Raw genomic sequence first — 13,100 nt, forward strand, 5'->3', positions numbered from 1 at the left:
TAGTAAGAACCTTGTGATTGCATTCCTCTTTTCATTTAGGAATTTCTTTTTTTATTTTCCATTGTCCTTATTCCTTTTTTTTTTCTTTTTCCTTTACTGCTTATAAAAAGTGAAGTGAAGTCCCTTAGTTGTGTCTGACTCTTTGCGACCCCACGGTTGTGGCCCACCAGGTTCCTCTGTCCATGGGATTCTCCAGGCAAGAACACTGGAGTGGGTTGTTCTTACTTTATGTTGTGAGAGCTTGAAGAAAACTTTCTGGCACCTGATGGATATATATCCTTGGAGGTGTGTGGAGATATTTTAGATAGTAAAGGTGCCTGCCCATTTTCTTACTTCCTCTCTCTTGCCTGGCTCCAAGCTGTTGGAAATGATTAGGTGGGAATATCTACTTACTTGCCAAAGGAAGGACTGTTGTTGAAGCTGAAGCTCCAATACTTTGGCCATTTGATGTGAAGACCTGACTCTGGAAAAGACTCTGATGCTGGGAAAGATTGAAAGCAGGAGGAGGAGGGGGTGTCGGAGGAGGAGATGGTTGGATGGCATCACTGACTCAATGGCACGAATTGGAGCAAACTCTGGGAGACAGTGAAGGACAGGGTAGCCTGGCGCCTTGCAGTCCATGGGGTTGCAAAGAGTTGGACACAACTTATGACTGGACAACAACATCTACTTATTCACTACACTGTTACACATGCTACCAGAGGAGATCAATTAGAATTGCTTAAGAAAAATACCTAAAACTCATTAGTGCTGCTCCTACTCATTGTGTACATTTTATTTATTTAGGTTGTGTACATTTTAAAAGCATTGACCTTGCGGCTTCATTTGAGACATCCTGACCTGGTGAGTCTGTCCTTCTGATATACTCTGTGTACTCCTTGTATTTAGAATGCCTGGCTTAAAACTCTTAGCTTTAATATTCTGCATCCCGAATGCTCTTAGTTGTCAGTAAAACTGAGCCTGCCTACGCACTCTTCTATTCTTGATTTATAAATAGGTTCAGCTGCCTAACAATTAAATAGACTATATTTTGCAACATGCACATTCCTTAAGGAGATAGAGGGCAGATGGCTTTTATGATGCTATCTGGAAACCATCCTCCTAACTTTCCTAAGTGTGTATGTTTTGAAGGATTGGCAAGGAGACTTTTGCTCTCACAGAAAGTCTAGTATCCAATTTCTAGCAAATCTTCACAGGGACAGGCCAGGACCAGCTTATGCTGGTCAGGGAAGGTCTGCGCGACTTCTCTGCAGCACAGAGGTCATGGCTAAACATGGTTGTTGGAGAAGGCAATGGCACCCCACTCCAGTACTCTTGCCTGGAAAATCCCATAGATGGAGGAGCCTGGTAGGCTGCAGTCCATGGGGTCGCTAAGAGTCAGACACGACTGAGTGACTTTACTTTGACTTTTCACTTTCATGCATTGGAGAAGGAAATGGCAACCCACTCCAGTGTTCTTGCCTGGAGAATCCCAGGGACGGGGTCGCACAGAGTCGGACACGACTGAAGCGACTTAGCAACAGCAGCAGCAACACATGCTTGTGGCTGTGAGGAATACTTGTGACAAAGGCAGTAAGACACCAGAGAAAAGAAAGCTCAGTGGGATCTGAGGAGACAGAGATGTAGTCCTTAGGTAGAATCAAATATTTGATAAGATTGAAGGAAGGTGAAGGCATGCATATACCAAGGCCCATAAGAGATGTACCTGGCGAACTGGAAGGGGACCCATGTGGGAAATGGCATTAAGGTAACCTGTCAGAACTGGGACTTGAATAATAATACTGGGTATGATACAGCACTTTCAGATATGATATTTATTTTTCCATATAATGGGCTTCCCCAGTGGCTCAGACAGTAAAGAATCTGCCTGCAATGCAGGAGACCCCGGTTTGATCCCTGGGTCAGGTAGATCCCCTGGAGAAGGGAATGGCAACCCACTCCAGTATCCTTGCCTGGAGAATTCCATGGACAGAGGAGACTGGCGGCCCACAATCCATAGGTCTCAGTTGGACATGACAGAGCAACTAACACCTTCACTTTCACTTCCGTATAATAATGCATGCTGTGCTGTGCTAAGTTGCTTCAGTGGTGTAATACAATGAGTGGTGGGATTAAGTATCATCACTTTTTTTTTTTTTTTTTTCCCGTGGAGAAAACTATGTGAAGAGAAGGAAAAGACTTGTCCCTTAGTTGGGGCCCTCCAGCTGGGTCTCAGGCCCCATGGCCTCATTCTGCTCTCCTGTATCCAGGGTTACCCCACGTGGATATAGTGGGTAAGAAATAAGATCAGACATCAGAGCCCTCAAAGAGACCCAGTTCTAGTCTATCTCTTGCTGCCTACTGGGCATGACCCTGGGCCGAAGTCTTAAGTTCCCAGCCTGTTTTTTCCAGTAAATGTAAGGGGTGGGTCTGGACAATCTCTAGAGTGTAGCCCAGAGGCTGGCTGACAGTAGGGTGTAGCCAATTCGGAGGGCCAGGGACTGTAAATACTGAGTAGCGTGTGCAAACGGGGACTGCCTTAGATGGCAGTAAAGGCTGGGAACACAGAGTCCAGGGTGAGGCCCTGGACTCGCAAGCCAAAGCGCCTCGCGAATCCCGTTTGCAGGTAGTGAGTGTGGTAGAATTCAGTTGGCGATTTGGTTAAGTTTCTACGTTCAGTTAAAAAAAAAAAAAAAAAAAGAAGGAACCCAGGTCTGTCCCTTTCCTAGGACCTGGGGCACAAGAAGGCTGAGAAATCCCGTCGAACCAATGGGGGGCTCCACCGAGCGCATTCTGCGAATCCCCCGAGGGCCGCCCCCACCGCGCGCAGCTTCCTAAAGGGTCAGTCCTGGTGGGCGCTGAAGAACCGGCGAAGAGGAGTCGCCCGCGTCCACGTCCGTCCTCCCAGCCCCAAGTGTGCAGGGGCCGCCCGCGCCTCCGCCCCGCTCCCCTCACCTCCACGGCCCTGCCTCGCCCCCCTCGACTCCGATCCGCTGGCGGGGGCGCGGGTGATGCGAATTCCTAGAAGCCTGAAGTAGCTGCCCGGGATGTGAAGTTAGGATCCCCCCAAAGGATCGCTGAGGTGCGCACTCACCCGCCCCCCGCCCCCTCCCAACCCCAGGTCACAGAGGGCCTGGGGTCTGGGGTGGGGGGTGGACGAAGGCAGGGAAAACGCCTCTCCCCGTCCACCTAGAAGGCCAGTCCCATCCCAGTCCTGCCAGTCTGAGCTGAGCCGGAGGGGATTTGGGGCTCAGGGCTGGCGGCTGGGTGGGAAGGCGGAGAAACAGCTGGAGGTGGCAGGTAACGGCAGGCCGGGCGAGGAGGGGGCCGGGCCGGGCCGGGGCGGAGGCGCCTCCGGGCCGCTTGGGCACCTCTGGGGCAGCCGCCCGACCTCCGCGGGCTTAGCCCGGAGTAGGGACGGTGAGTCAGATCTCCGGCACCCGCGGGTCGGGCGGGGAAGGAGGGCAAGTCAGGAAATGACATCAGAGGCCTGTGTTTGGGGAGGGGGTGGTCTGTGCCCGGCCGGGGCGACGGGGGCGGAGGTGCCCGCCTGGAGGGGAGGTGGCCGGGGCGGGGGGTGGGAGCGGGGGCGGGAGGACCTAGGCGAAGCCCGCGGCCCGGGGGCCGGAGCAGGGCCCCTTCCTGGGGGAGTTTCCCGCCGCGGCCGCCTCCCCGCCTCTCCCCGCCCCCTCTCCGGGCCGCTCCTTGTATGGTCTGCGCGCCGCGCTCTCCCCGCCCTCTCCCTCCCTCCGTCTTCCCTGCGTCCCTCCCCGCCCGGCAGGACCGGGACGCAGAGTCCGCGGACTCGGCTGCGAGGCGGCCCCTGGCAGACGCGGCGCGCACGCTCCGGCCCGCGGTGAGGCGCGGGGAGCCGCCCGGCGGCCGCCCACGGGGTCGGGGAGCCGGGGCGCCTAGGGGAGCCGGGCCGCGGCGCTGGGGGCGGGGGGTTCGGTCCTCAGCCCGGCTCGGCGCTGCGTAACCCCGGCACCTCCCGCCCCCCGCAGCCCGGCCTGGCCATGGCGGCCCCCCGCCCGCCTCGCGCGATCTCCGTCTCGGCTCCGGTGTTTTACGCCCCGCAGAAGAAGTTCGCCCCGGTGGTGGCCCCGAAGCCCAAAGTGAATCCTTTTCGGCCCGGCGACAGCGAGCCGCCTCCGGCCGCTGGGGCCCAGCGCGCACAGATGGGCCGGGTGGGCGAGATCCCCCCGCCGCCCCCAGAAGGTAGGTGGCCGAGCTTGGGGACTGGACCTCGTTGGGCGCCGGCCTAAGGGGGGAGGGGTTTCGGGAATTCGGGGGATGTCTGGAAAGGTTGCGGCGGAGGGGGCTGGGCGCAGACACCCAGTCCCGAGCAGATGTTCTTAGCTCATCGCGGAGCTCGTGGCTGGAAGCCAGGGCTCCTGGGACAGTTCCAAGTCCCCTCGCCTGGGGGTGGGAGGCGGGAATGTGGGGCACGAATGTTCCCCTCTGGGTCCGTTTTCCGAAGTGAAATGGGAGAAGCACCCCTCCTTTCCTGACCCGGGGCTCTCAGGGCGCCCTGCGAGCACTGCCCCCCACCCCCTTTACTTTCTTTCCCTTACGCTTCGGGACCTTCGAGAGACTTCTTGGGTTAGAGGTTAGGGGTTAGAACCGCTTCTTCAAGGAGGGGAACTTGACGAAGGGTCGGGGGGGCCCTGCTGACCGCCCTCCGTCTCCTTCCAATCCCAGACTTTCCCTTACCGCCTCCTCCGGTGGTCGGGGAGGCAGACGACGCCGAGGGCGCCCTGGGAGGTGCCTTCCCACCTCCGCCGCCCCCGATCGACGAACCGTTTCCCCCCGCGCCTTTGGAGGAGGAGATCTTCCCTTCCCCACCGCCCCCGCTAGTGGAGGAGGGAGGTCCCGAGGCCCCCACCCAGTTCCCATCGCAGGTACGGAGGCCCGGGAGGGGCAGCCTCAGCGGTCACATCCCCAGGGAAGAAGAAGGAGGGTCCTTTTCCGTCGACTTTGGCGGCATCTCTGCTCTCCGGGATGGCGGGGTGGCGGTGGGGAACTGGGATGGGGCGCTCTGACCCCTGCCCCTCTAGCCCAGGGAGAAGGTGAGCAGTATTGATCTGGAGATCGACTCCCTGTCTTCGCTGCTGGATGACATGACCAAGAACGATCCCTTCAAAGCCCGGGTAAGGGGCTGGAGAGCAGGGAAGGCAGGCCAGGGAGGAAGGGCGTGGGGCTGGAACTCCCGAGGGCCACAGCCTCCTCTAAGGCACTTCTCTTCCCTCTGCCTCCCTTCGCAGGTGTCATCTGGATATGTACCCCCGCCGGTCACCACTCCATTCATTTCCAAGTCCAATACTAAGCCTTCAGCTGGGGGCACAGCACCCCTGCCTCCCTGGAAGTCCCCTTCTAGCTCCCAGCCTGTGTCCCAGGCTCAACCTCAGAGCCAGACACAGTTCCATGTCCAGTCCCAGCCCCAGGCCAAACCCCAGGCCCCTCCCCAGCCTGTGCCTTTGGCCACCACCCAGCCTCGGGGGCCCCTAGCCCCATCTCCAGCCCCTAAGTTTTCCCCGGTGACTCCCAAGTTTACCCCTGTGGCTTCCAAGTTCAGCCCTGGAGCCCCAGGTGGACCCGGGTCCCAGCCCCATCAGAAGCTGGGGCCCCCTGAAGCTCCCTCTTCCACTGGCACCGGCTCCCCTCAGCCCCCAAGCTTTACCTATGCTCAGCAGAAGGAGAAGCCCCAAGTGCAGGAGAAGCAGCACCCAGTGCCCCCACCGACTCAAAACCAAAACCAGGTGAGGGATGCAGGGAGACTGGGCTGATTCCCCAGGGGCTGGAGGCCAGGGAGGCAGGAAGACCGGGCTGAGCCCTGGGGGTTGGAGGCTGGGCTAAGTCCAGGATCCTGAGCCTGAGTGGGGTGAGGGGTGGTGAGATCGTTTTCAGCCTCTAGGGTTGGATGGTGGAGAAAGTGCTTTTGAGGGGAGAGCCTGGCAGGGTCTGAGGCTGGGTGGGGCCTGACTGGGAGTGAGGTGAGCAGCACAGACTCTGAGTTAGGGGGAGGATTTTGTGCACCCTCCCCTGTGCCCTGCCCCAGAAAGTTAAAGAGAAGGATGAGATCATCAGCAGTCCAACTTCAGGTATTCCCCTTTCTTGGATTCTTGAGTTAATCTCTGCTCTGCTACGCGCTTTCCCTGCCCAAGGGCCCATCTGGTGATAAGAGCCACTGGCAATAAACGCTGGTAAACACTGGCTGAGGCAGCCAGCTACTGCTCAGTGCCAGGCACTGTGCTCTGTACTCGGGAGGAAAGAGACCTCAGAGAGCTTGAGCCTAAGGGAGTCAGTGGACCTGTAACCCTTCCTCGCTCACAAGACCCCAGGCAAGTTAGGTGAACTTTGAGCCTCTGTTTGCTACCTACCTTCACAATGGTGATGAGGATTACCTGAGCCAGAGCTGATGCTGGGGGTTGAGCACATGAATGTTCAAGGTAGAAAAGTTATCACTCCTGTCTGACCATTCCCGCCTTGCAGTTCAGGAGACTGATCTTCTGGGTTTAAGGTATCTTGCCAGATACCTGGTCCAAACATCCATGAAGTTAACTGACAGCATGGATTTCTGTGTGTGTGTGTGTGTGTGTGTGTGTGCAAGGCACAGTGTAGGAAGAGATGCCAAGTGCCAATGAGTTTTGCAGAATTTGGTTGTTACAGGAACTCCAAACAGGGAGCCAGTGTGGAGGCTGGCACATTAGGAAAAGGCATCGGGTGCTGGTGTGCCTTTAATGATGGCAGGATTTTAGAATCCAGAGAGGAGAGGGAAGGGTATTCCAGTGGGAACAGCATGAGCAAAACTCAAGGGCACAGATATACCAGGGGTGTCTGGGCCTTCCAGAAAGTGGAAGGCCCCTGGGGGGAAATTTTAGAGCTGTACTTAGAGAGGTGGGTGGGGATTTGGCGGGGTGGGGGGCTGGGGGGGGGGGCGGCAAGGATGAAATAGTGCACCCAGGAAGCCTGGGGGTCCTGGAGAGGCAGGAGTGTTGTCTGAGTAGAGGTGTGGCTGCGTCCGGAGGTTTTGGGACACGTTTTTCCAGCAGAGGTGTGGACTAGATGCAGGAGATCAATGACGTGTGGGGGTGCACTCCTGGGTGATGGTAACATTGGCAGAAATGAGAAATATGGCCCAGATCAGAGAGCTCTTATAAAGGAAGCGCCTCCAGGCTTACTGGCTGATAAGGAGTTGGAAGAGGGTGGGAGAGGAGTTAAAAAAAAAAAAGCCCGGATGTGTTGGGGAATGACAGCGTTGCTGACAAAATAGAGAAGTCCAGAAGGGGAAATGGTGTGGACGGAAAGGGGAGGGTCCGGCTGTTAGCATGTTGAGCAGCGGGTTCCAGGAGGATCTCCTTTCAGCTGGAACTGTCATTCAGTCAGAAATGGGGGGACGGGTGGCAGGAGAGGGCCAGGGCGAGGTGTGTGAACGCACGGCGTATGGGCGGTCGTGGGCCGTGACAGCTGCAGCCCAGGGGCGGCTCACACCGGAAGGGCTGGGAAGGAACCCGGGTGATGCTCTTGTGCGCCTGGGAGGAGCGGGAAGAATGACAGGAGGAGGAGAGTCACGAATCAGGGTGGCATCTCCGAAAGAGAATGGTGGCCGAGGAGCCCCATCGGTGGGGCTCCGAGGGGGGTGAGGGCTAAAGTAAGGCCAGGTATTGGACGATTCAGGATTCAGAAGCTGTGTCCTTTTGAGGAGCAGTGAAGGAGTGAGTGGGTGGTGAGAAACTTGGGAGTTGCCTAAGTAGCCTGTTCTTAGAGGTTGGTAGAGAAACACCGAGGGAAGACGTGTGTGCGTGCGTGCGTGTGTGTGTAGGGTTGACATTAGGGGAGGAAGCCTTAGGTGTGTGTGTGTGTGAACCAGGAGGAGGAAGCTTGTGGAAGAGACAGGTTGGGGTCCCTGAGAGCTGGGTGCACTGTTGGTGCCAGCTCCACCCTCGGGGCATTTCCAGCCTAGAGACCTTGGACGGAGTGGCCTCAAGCAGGCTTTTGTACTGAGGGAGCTCAGGCTGGCCGGCTTCCAGCTCCTGGGTCACGTAGGAGGTGAGGTCATCTGAGAGCGAGGGGGCAAGGCCGCGGGGGGCTGGAGGTGATGGAAAGGTTTGGAACAGCTGCTCTGGGGCAAGCGAGACTGGAAACCTGCAGCAGCCAAATACCACCCAGCCGTGCCTGGATGGAGGGTGCGGAGGGCCCTGCGGTGTTTGGTGAACTCCCTCTGCAGTCGTCTCCCCACCTACTTTCTGCAGCTGGGAGGCAGAAACAGGAAGCAGGCGGTGGCCTGGGCCCAGGGTTGATTGAGATCGGACTAGATAAGCAACGGTAGCCGACTGGTGGCAAGGGTGGCTGTGAGCGCCTTGTGGAAATCAATGGTCAAGGGAACCGGGCCTGCGGGGAGGCCAGATGGAAGGAGCGGATGCAGAAGGCATGTGGGAGAGGGTTGGGAATCAGAGGCGCCAAGGCTTTTCCGAGCAGGTTCCTTCAGGAGGTGAGAATGGGAAACGGGGAGGATGTGATGGTCGGGAGGTCGAGCCCAGGGTCTTGGAGGTGGCAACCAGTAAATCTCAGGTCTGAGGGGTCCCATTGTGGAAGGTGACTGAGCCGGAGGGACGTTTGGAGCTGTTGGAGTTGAAGAGGCGTGAGTGCCATGCATGATGAACCTGGGACGTCGGTGATGGCAGGCAGAGAGGGGGAAATAGCGGCTGGATTGTGTCATGGAGGAGCATGGATACCCAAGGGGAGCTAATACTTCCAAAGAATGGAAGAGGCATCTAAGTGGCACCAGAGAGCAAGGGCTGGCTGTGTCCTCTTCCTCTGTCCCCAAGATGTTGGGAGGGGAAGATTGGGAGCAGAAAAGGTGACGCTCACGTAGAAGAAGGGGCTTGCAGGAGACTCCCACGGTCAGTTAAAGACAGGAGGAGGCCGGGGAAAATGGCTGAGAGCTGGAACGTCTACAGCGGATGCAACTCTTGATGCAGACAGGTGTGAGGGTGGTGGTGCCAGGGCTGGGGGCAGGGTGACCGCGGGAAGAGGGAACTGGGTGGCTTTGAGGTTCCCCGTGTTAGGGACTGAAGGCATTGGCAGGTAGAGCGTTCAGTGGTGGGGCCGCAGTCCTGGGTGGACTTAGCAGTGGAGACCCATGCAGCATTCCTGGGGGACCATGTTATGGAGATGCTGTTACAGGTCGGACAGCCTCCGTGGGGCCTTCTCCCGGGATGTCTCAGTGTTACTGGCACTGCCAACCCCCCAACTTCACCCCCACCCCCAATCTGCAGCTGTCTCAGGACCCCCTGAACAGGAGGGGCAGGCTGGCCGGAGAGGGGCCACTGGAGAGTGGCCCTTCTCTGAAGCCTTCTGGGGAGGGCCTGGGGTCAGCCAGGTGGTCTAGGAATGCCCCTCGAGGGAGGGACCCTGGGACATCTGTGTGGGAGCTGGGCACTGGGGTTTAACCTGACTCCCGCTGTGTTGTACCCTCACGCTGACAGGGGCTGCCGGGCAGCCGGCAGGACGGGTAGGTGTGTGTGCGTGGGCTGCACCCGCCACCGTGCGCCGGTCTCTCCGTGGGGGCCGTGTCCTAGCATGCTCTGTGGGGTTGACGCGTGGCCTGGCGTGCTTGGTGCTTCCGTGACCTGAGCTGCTGTGTGTGTGGCCTCCGTCCGCTCAGTCGTTCCGGCCTGTCTGTGTCTTTGGGCAAAGCGGGTGGCAGGGTCCTAACCCCTGATTTGTGTGGTGCTGGGGGGTCGGGGAGGGGAGTTGAGGAGCTTTTGGGGGTCCTGAGTGTCTGGAAAACAGGAGAGAGGGCGGGGGGTGGGATTCATCCTTTTTGAGGAGAAAGCAGAGAAGGCAGCTGGGGTGGGTTCTTGGAGGGTGGTGACCCTTGAGAGAGAGAGAGGGCATGAAGAAAGTGTTGGGATTTCAGGTGCGCCCCGCTGGGGCCCCAGGGCCTCTGACACTGAAAGAGGTGGAGGAGCTGGAGCAGCTGACGCAGAAGCTGATGCAGGACATGGAGCATCCTCAGAAGCAGAGTGTGCCCGTCAACGGTGAGAGCCCACCACCCCGCCTGGAGGGACGGCCCCTCCGTTTCCGGGCCGTTCCCAGGCCTGCGGCTCCTGGCCCTGTCTGTCTGATGCCAGCTGACCCCTTGCAAGCTCTTTTTTTGCCATTTCTCCTGTTTCATCTTCATCCTCTCTGGCCTTCCCAGAGTCCTGTGGCCGGTGTCATCAGCCCCTGGCACGTTCGCAGCCCGCGGTTCGCGCTCTGGGGCAGCTCTTCCATATCACCTGCTTCACCTGCCGCCAGTGTGAACAGCAGCTCCAAGGCCAGCAGTTCTACAGCCTGGAAGGGGCTCCGTACTGCGAGGGCTGCTACACCGTGAGTCCTGGGGTCGGGGGTACGGGGGAGGGGGTGTCGGCACCTGGGGCTCAGCCAGGGTTGGGGCGGGCACGGGGCAGATGTCTGGCCCTGGGGTGCCGGTTCCCTGCCCGCCTCCAGCTGCTGCCCGCCCCCTCCGCAGGATACCTTGGAGAAGTGCAGCACCTGTGGGCAGCCGATCACTGACCGCATGCTGAGGGCCACAGGCAAGGCCTACCACCCGCAGTGCTTCACCTGTGTGGTCTGCGCCTGCCCCCTGGAGGGCACCTCCTTCATTGTGGACCAGGCCAACCGGCCCCACTGTGTCCCCGACTACCACAAGTGAGGACCCCCAGCCCACCTCCGGGTCTTTCTCTGGGTGCCAGTGACGGTTTGTTTGGGAGCCAGACTGCCCCCGACCCAAAGACCGCTCTTCAATCTCTGGGGCTTGCTTGCTGTCCCCACCTCCTGTCTGTGGGTAGCAGGGACCAGTTCATCTGGACTTGGTGTCCAGTGGCCTCTGGCCTTCCCCTCCGGCTCATCCCCTTCCCCAGCCCAGGGCTCGCTCTCCGAGGTTTCTTTTGGGTGTGGTCTTGCGTTCAGCGCTGGCCCCCGAGTGACTTCTTTTCACACGTAGGCTGCATTCTGCCTTTGGAGATCAGCTGTTTGGAGCTCGGGGTTTCCCCTTAGAAACAGTGTTTACATGGTAGCTGCTTTCTGAGGTCAGCGGCAAGGTTCCCATGATGGAACCAAAGGACGGGAAAGCTGCAAGCTCGGACCCCCAGCTCCGAGTGTGAGTGGGGTGTAGGTTTCCAGGGCTCCGTATCCCTCTGTGCAACCCCCCTCTCCCTCCAACCAGGAACCAGGCCAAGGCATGCACATGACAGGGGTTAGCGAGGGCCGGGGGTCTGGGTTGGGGTCCCGGATATCGGGTCCTCTGGGAGTGCTTTGGGCAGGGGCTGCAGTGTGCGTGGTGGGGGTGGGGAAGGACTTGGCAGCGGTTCCTGGGGAGAGGTGGGACGTTCAGATAAGCAGCCAGCCTTCGGCCTTTCTTTTGAGCCTCCTCCACCGAGGCTTGTGGGGCGAGATGTACAAAGCAGCCTGCCCGTCTCATCTCCCTGCGCGTGGGCGGGGGTCAGCGCCCGGCGCCCGGTCCTGACGCACACCCGCTTTCCGCCCCGCAGGCAATACGCCCCCAGATGCTCTGTGTGCGCGGAGCCCATCATGCCGGAGCCTGGGCGCGAGGAGACCGTGCGCGTGGTTGCTCTGGACAAGAACTTCCACATGAAGTGCTACAAGTGCGAGGTCGGCTGCACCCCCGCCCCGAGCCCCTCAGGGATGGGAGGCTGGTGGGACGCTGCTCACGGGTCAGGCGGTGGACGATGCTGGCTTGCAGGACCCGGGTGCTGCAATTTTGAGGGTGGGCAGTGGAGGCGCCCACACCCACCCCGCGAAGACGCGTCCTTGGCTTCAGGATGGCGGTGTGGGGTTCTCTCTGAGGTCACTGAGTGATACAGCAAGGAAAGGGGGCCGACCCACGGGGAGGGAATGGTGCGGCTTTGTCATGGGCGGTTGGGGGTCTCTGCAACGTTAAAGGAGTCGGAAGAGAGGTGAGGCAGGTGGGAGACGCCCCACTAGAAGCAACCACTGCCCATCCTGGGGGAGAGTCCTAAGGCACAAAACTGCGTGAGAGAGGTGGGGATAGGAATTGGGGGCGGCTGTGGATGGGCCAATGCAGAGAGACCAGGGCTGAGCCGTGAAGCCTCTGGCCTCCCGATGTAAAGATGGAGGTGGGGCATGTGGGTGGGGGGCCTGGAGCTAGCACTCTCTTTGCTCCTCCCAGGACTGTGGGAAGCCCCTCTCCATTGAGGCGGATGACAACGGCTGCTTCCCTTTGGATGGCCACGTGCTCTGCCGGAAATGCCACACCGCCAGAGCCTAGACTGAGTGAGGACTGGCCCCCTTCTCGGACCGCAAGCCCATTCCCCCATCAGCGGACCGCTCACGTTGAGACCACATGCCCTTCACCCTCCCCACAGTTATTTTTTGACGTCCAGCCCCTCCCTCCATACCAAACCTCACCCCAGTCTCCCTCATTCCCCTACGTGGCCTCGGGGCTGCAGAGTCCCAGCCCTGGGGTCCAGTCCCCCCAATCCTGCAGGGACCACCCACCATCGTCCAGGTAACCCCGCCTGAGGGGCACCGGGCTGAGCACTGCTGCTTGCACTGCTGCACCGAGGCCCTCAGCCTGCCCTGAGCAGCCCCGTCCTCTGCTTGCTAAGGGCCAGGTGATGCCCACATCCGACCTTCTGGAAGGCTGGGCTGGGCTCGCCAGCCTGGACGTTCCCCACACCCCCCAGCCCCAGCCCCTGTGCTGCCACGTTGTGGCTACAGCTACAAATAAAAGACAGTGTTTTCCAGAAGGCTTAGTAGTTGACTCTTTTGTACCTACAGCCCTTGAGGATGAGATGGAGATGTTTAATTGCTCAGTCGTGTCGACTGAGTCTGTGACCCCATGGACTGTAGCCCGCCAGCCTCCTCTGTCCATGGATCTGTCCATGGAATTTCCCAGGCAAGAAGACTGGAGTGGGTAGCCATTTCCTTCTCCAGGGATCGAACCCAGGTCTCCCTCATTGCAGGCAGACTCTTTACCATCTGAGTTGCTAAGTTCTGTCTGACTCTTTGTGAGCCCATAGACTGCAGCCCACCAGGCTCCTCTGTCCATGGGATTCTCCAGGCAAGAACACTGGAGAGGGTTGCCATGCCCT

The 13,100-nt window shown here is 59.1% G+C and overlaps 1 protein-coding gene across 1 annotated transcript; it reads left to right on the forward strand.

The window, feature by feature from the left end:
• Nucleotides 1–3,680: 3,680 nt before the first annotated feature.
• Nucleotides 3,681–12,755, forward strand: ZYX (zyxin). Its single transcript, XM_055591186.1, has 10 exons — nt 3,681–3,835; nt 3,984–4,197; nt 4,681–4,880; nt 5,037–5,129; nt 5,244–5,738; nt 9,902–10,022; nt 10,184–10,353; nt 10,496–10,674; nt 11,517–11,637; nt 12,176–12,755. The coding sequence occupies exons 1-10, from the start codon at nt 3,689–3,691 to the stop codon at nt 12,272–12,274; spliced, it is 1,839 nt and encodes a 612-aa protein (XP_055447161.1). The 5' UTR covers nt 3,681–3,688; the 3' UTR covers nt 12,275–12,755.
• The last annotated feature ends 345 nt before the right edge of the window (nt 12,756–13,100 follow it).

The sequence above is a fragment of the Bubalus kerabau genome, chromosome 8 (genome assembly GCF_029407905.1).
Source record: "Bubalus kerabau isolate K-KA32 ecotype Philippines breed swamp buffalo chromosome 8, PCC_UOA_SB_1v2, whole genome shotgun sequence".
NCBI classification, from domain to species: domain Eukaryota; kingdom Metazoa; phylum Chordata; class Mammalia; order Artiodactyla; family Bovidae; genus Bubalus; species Bubalus kerabau.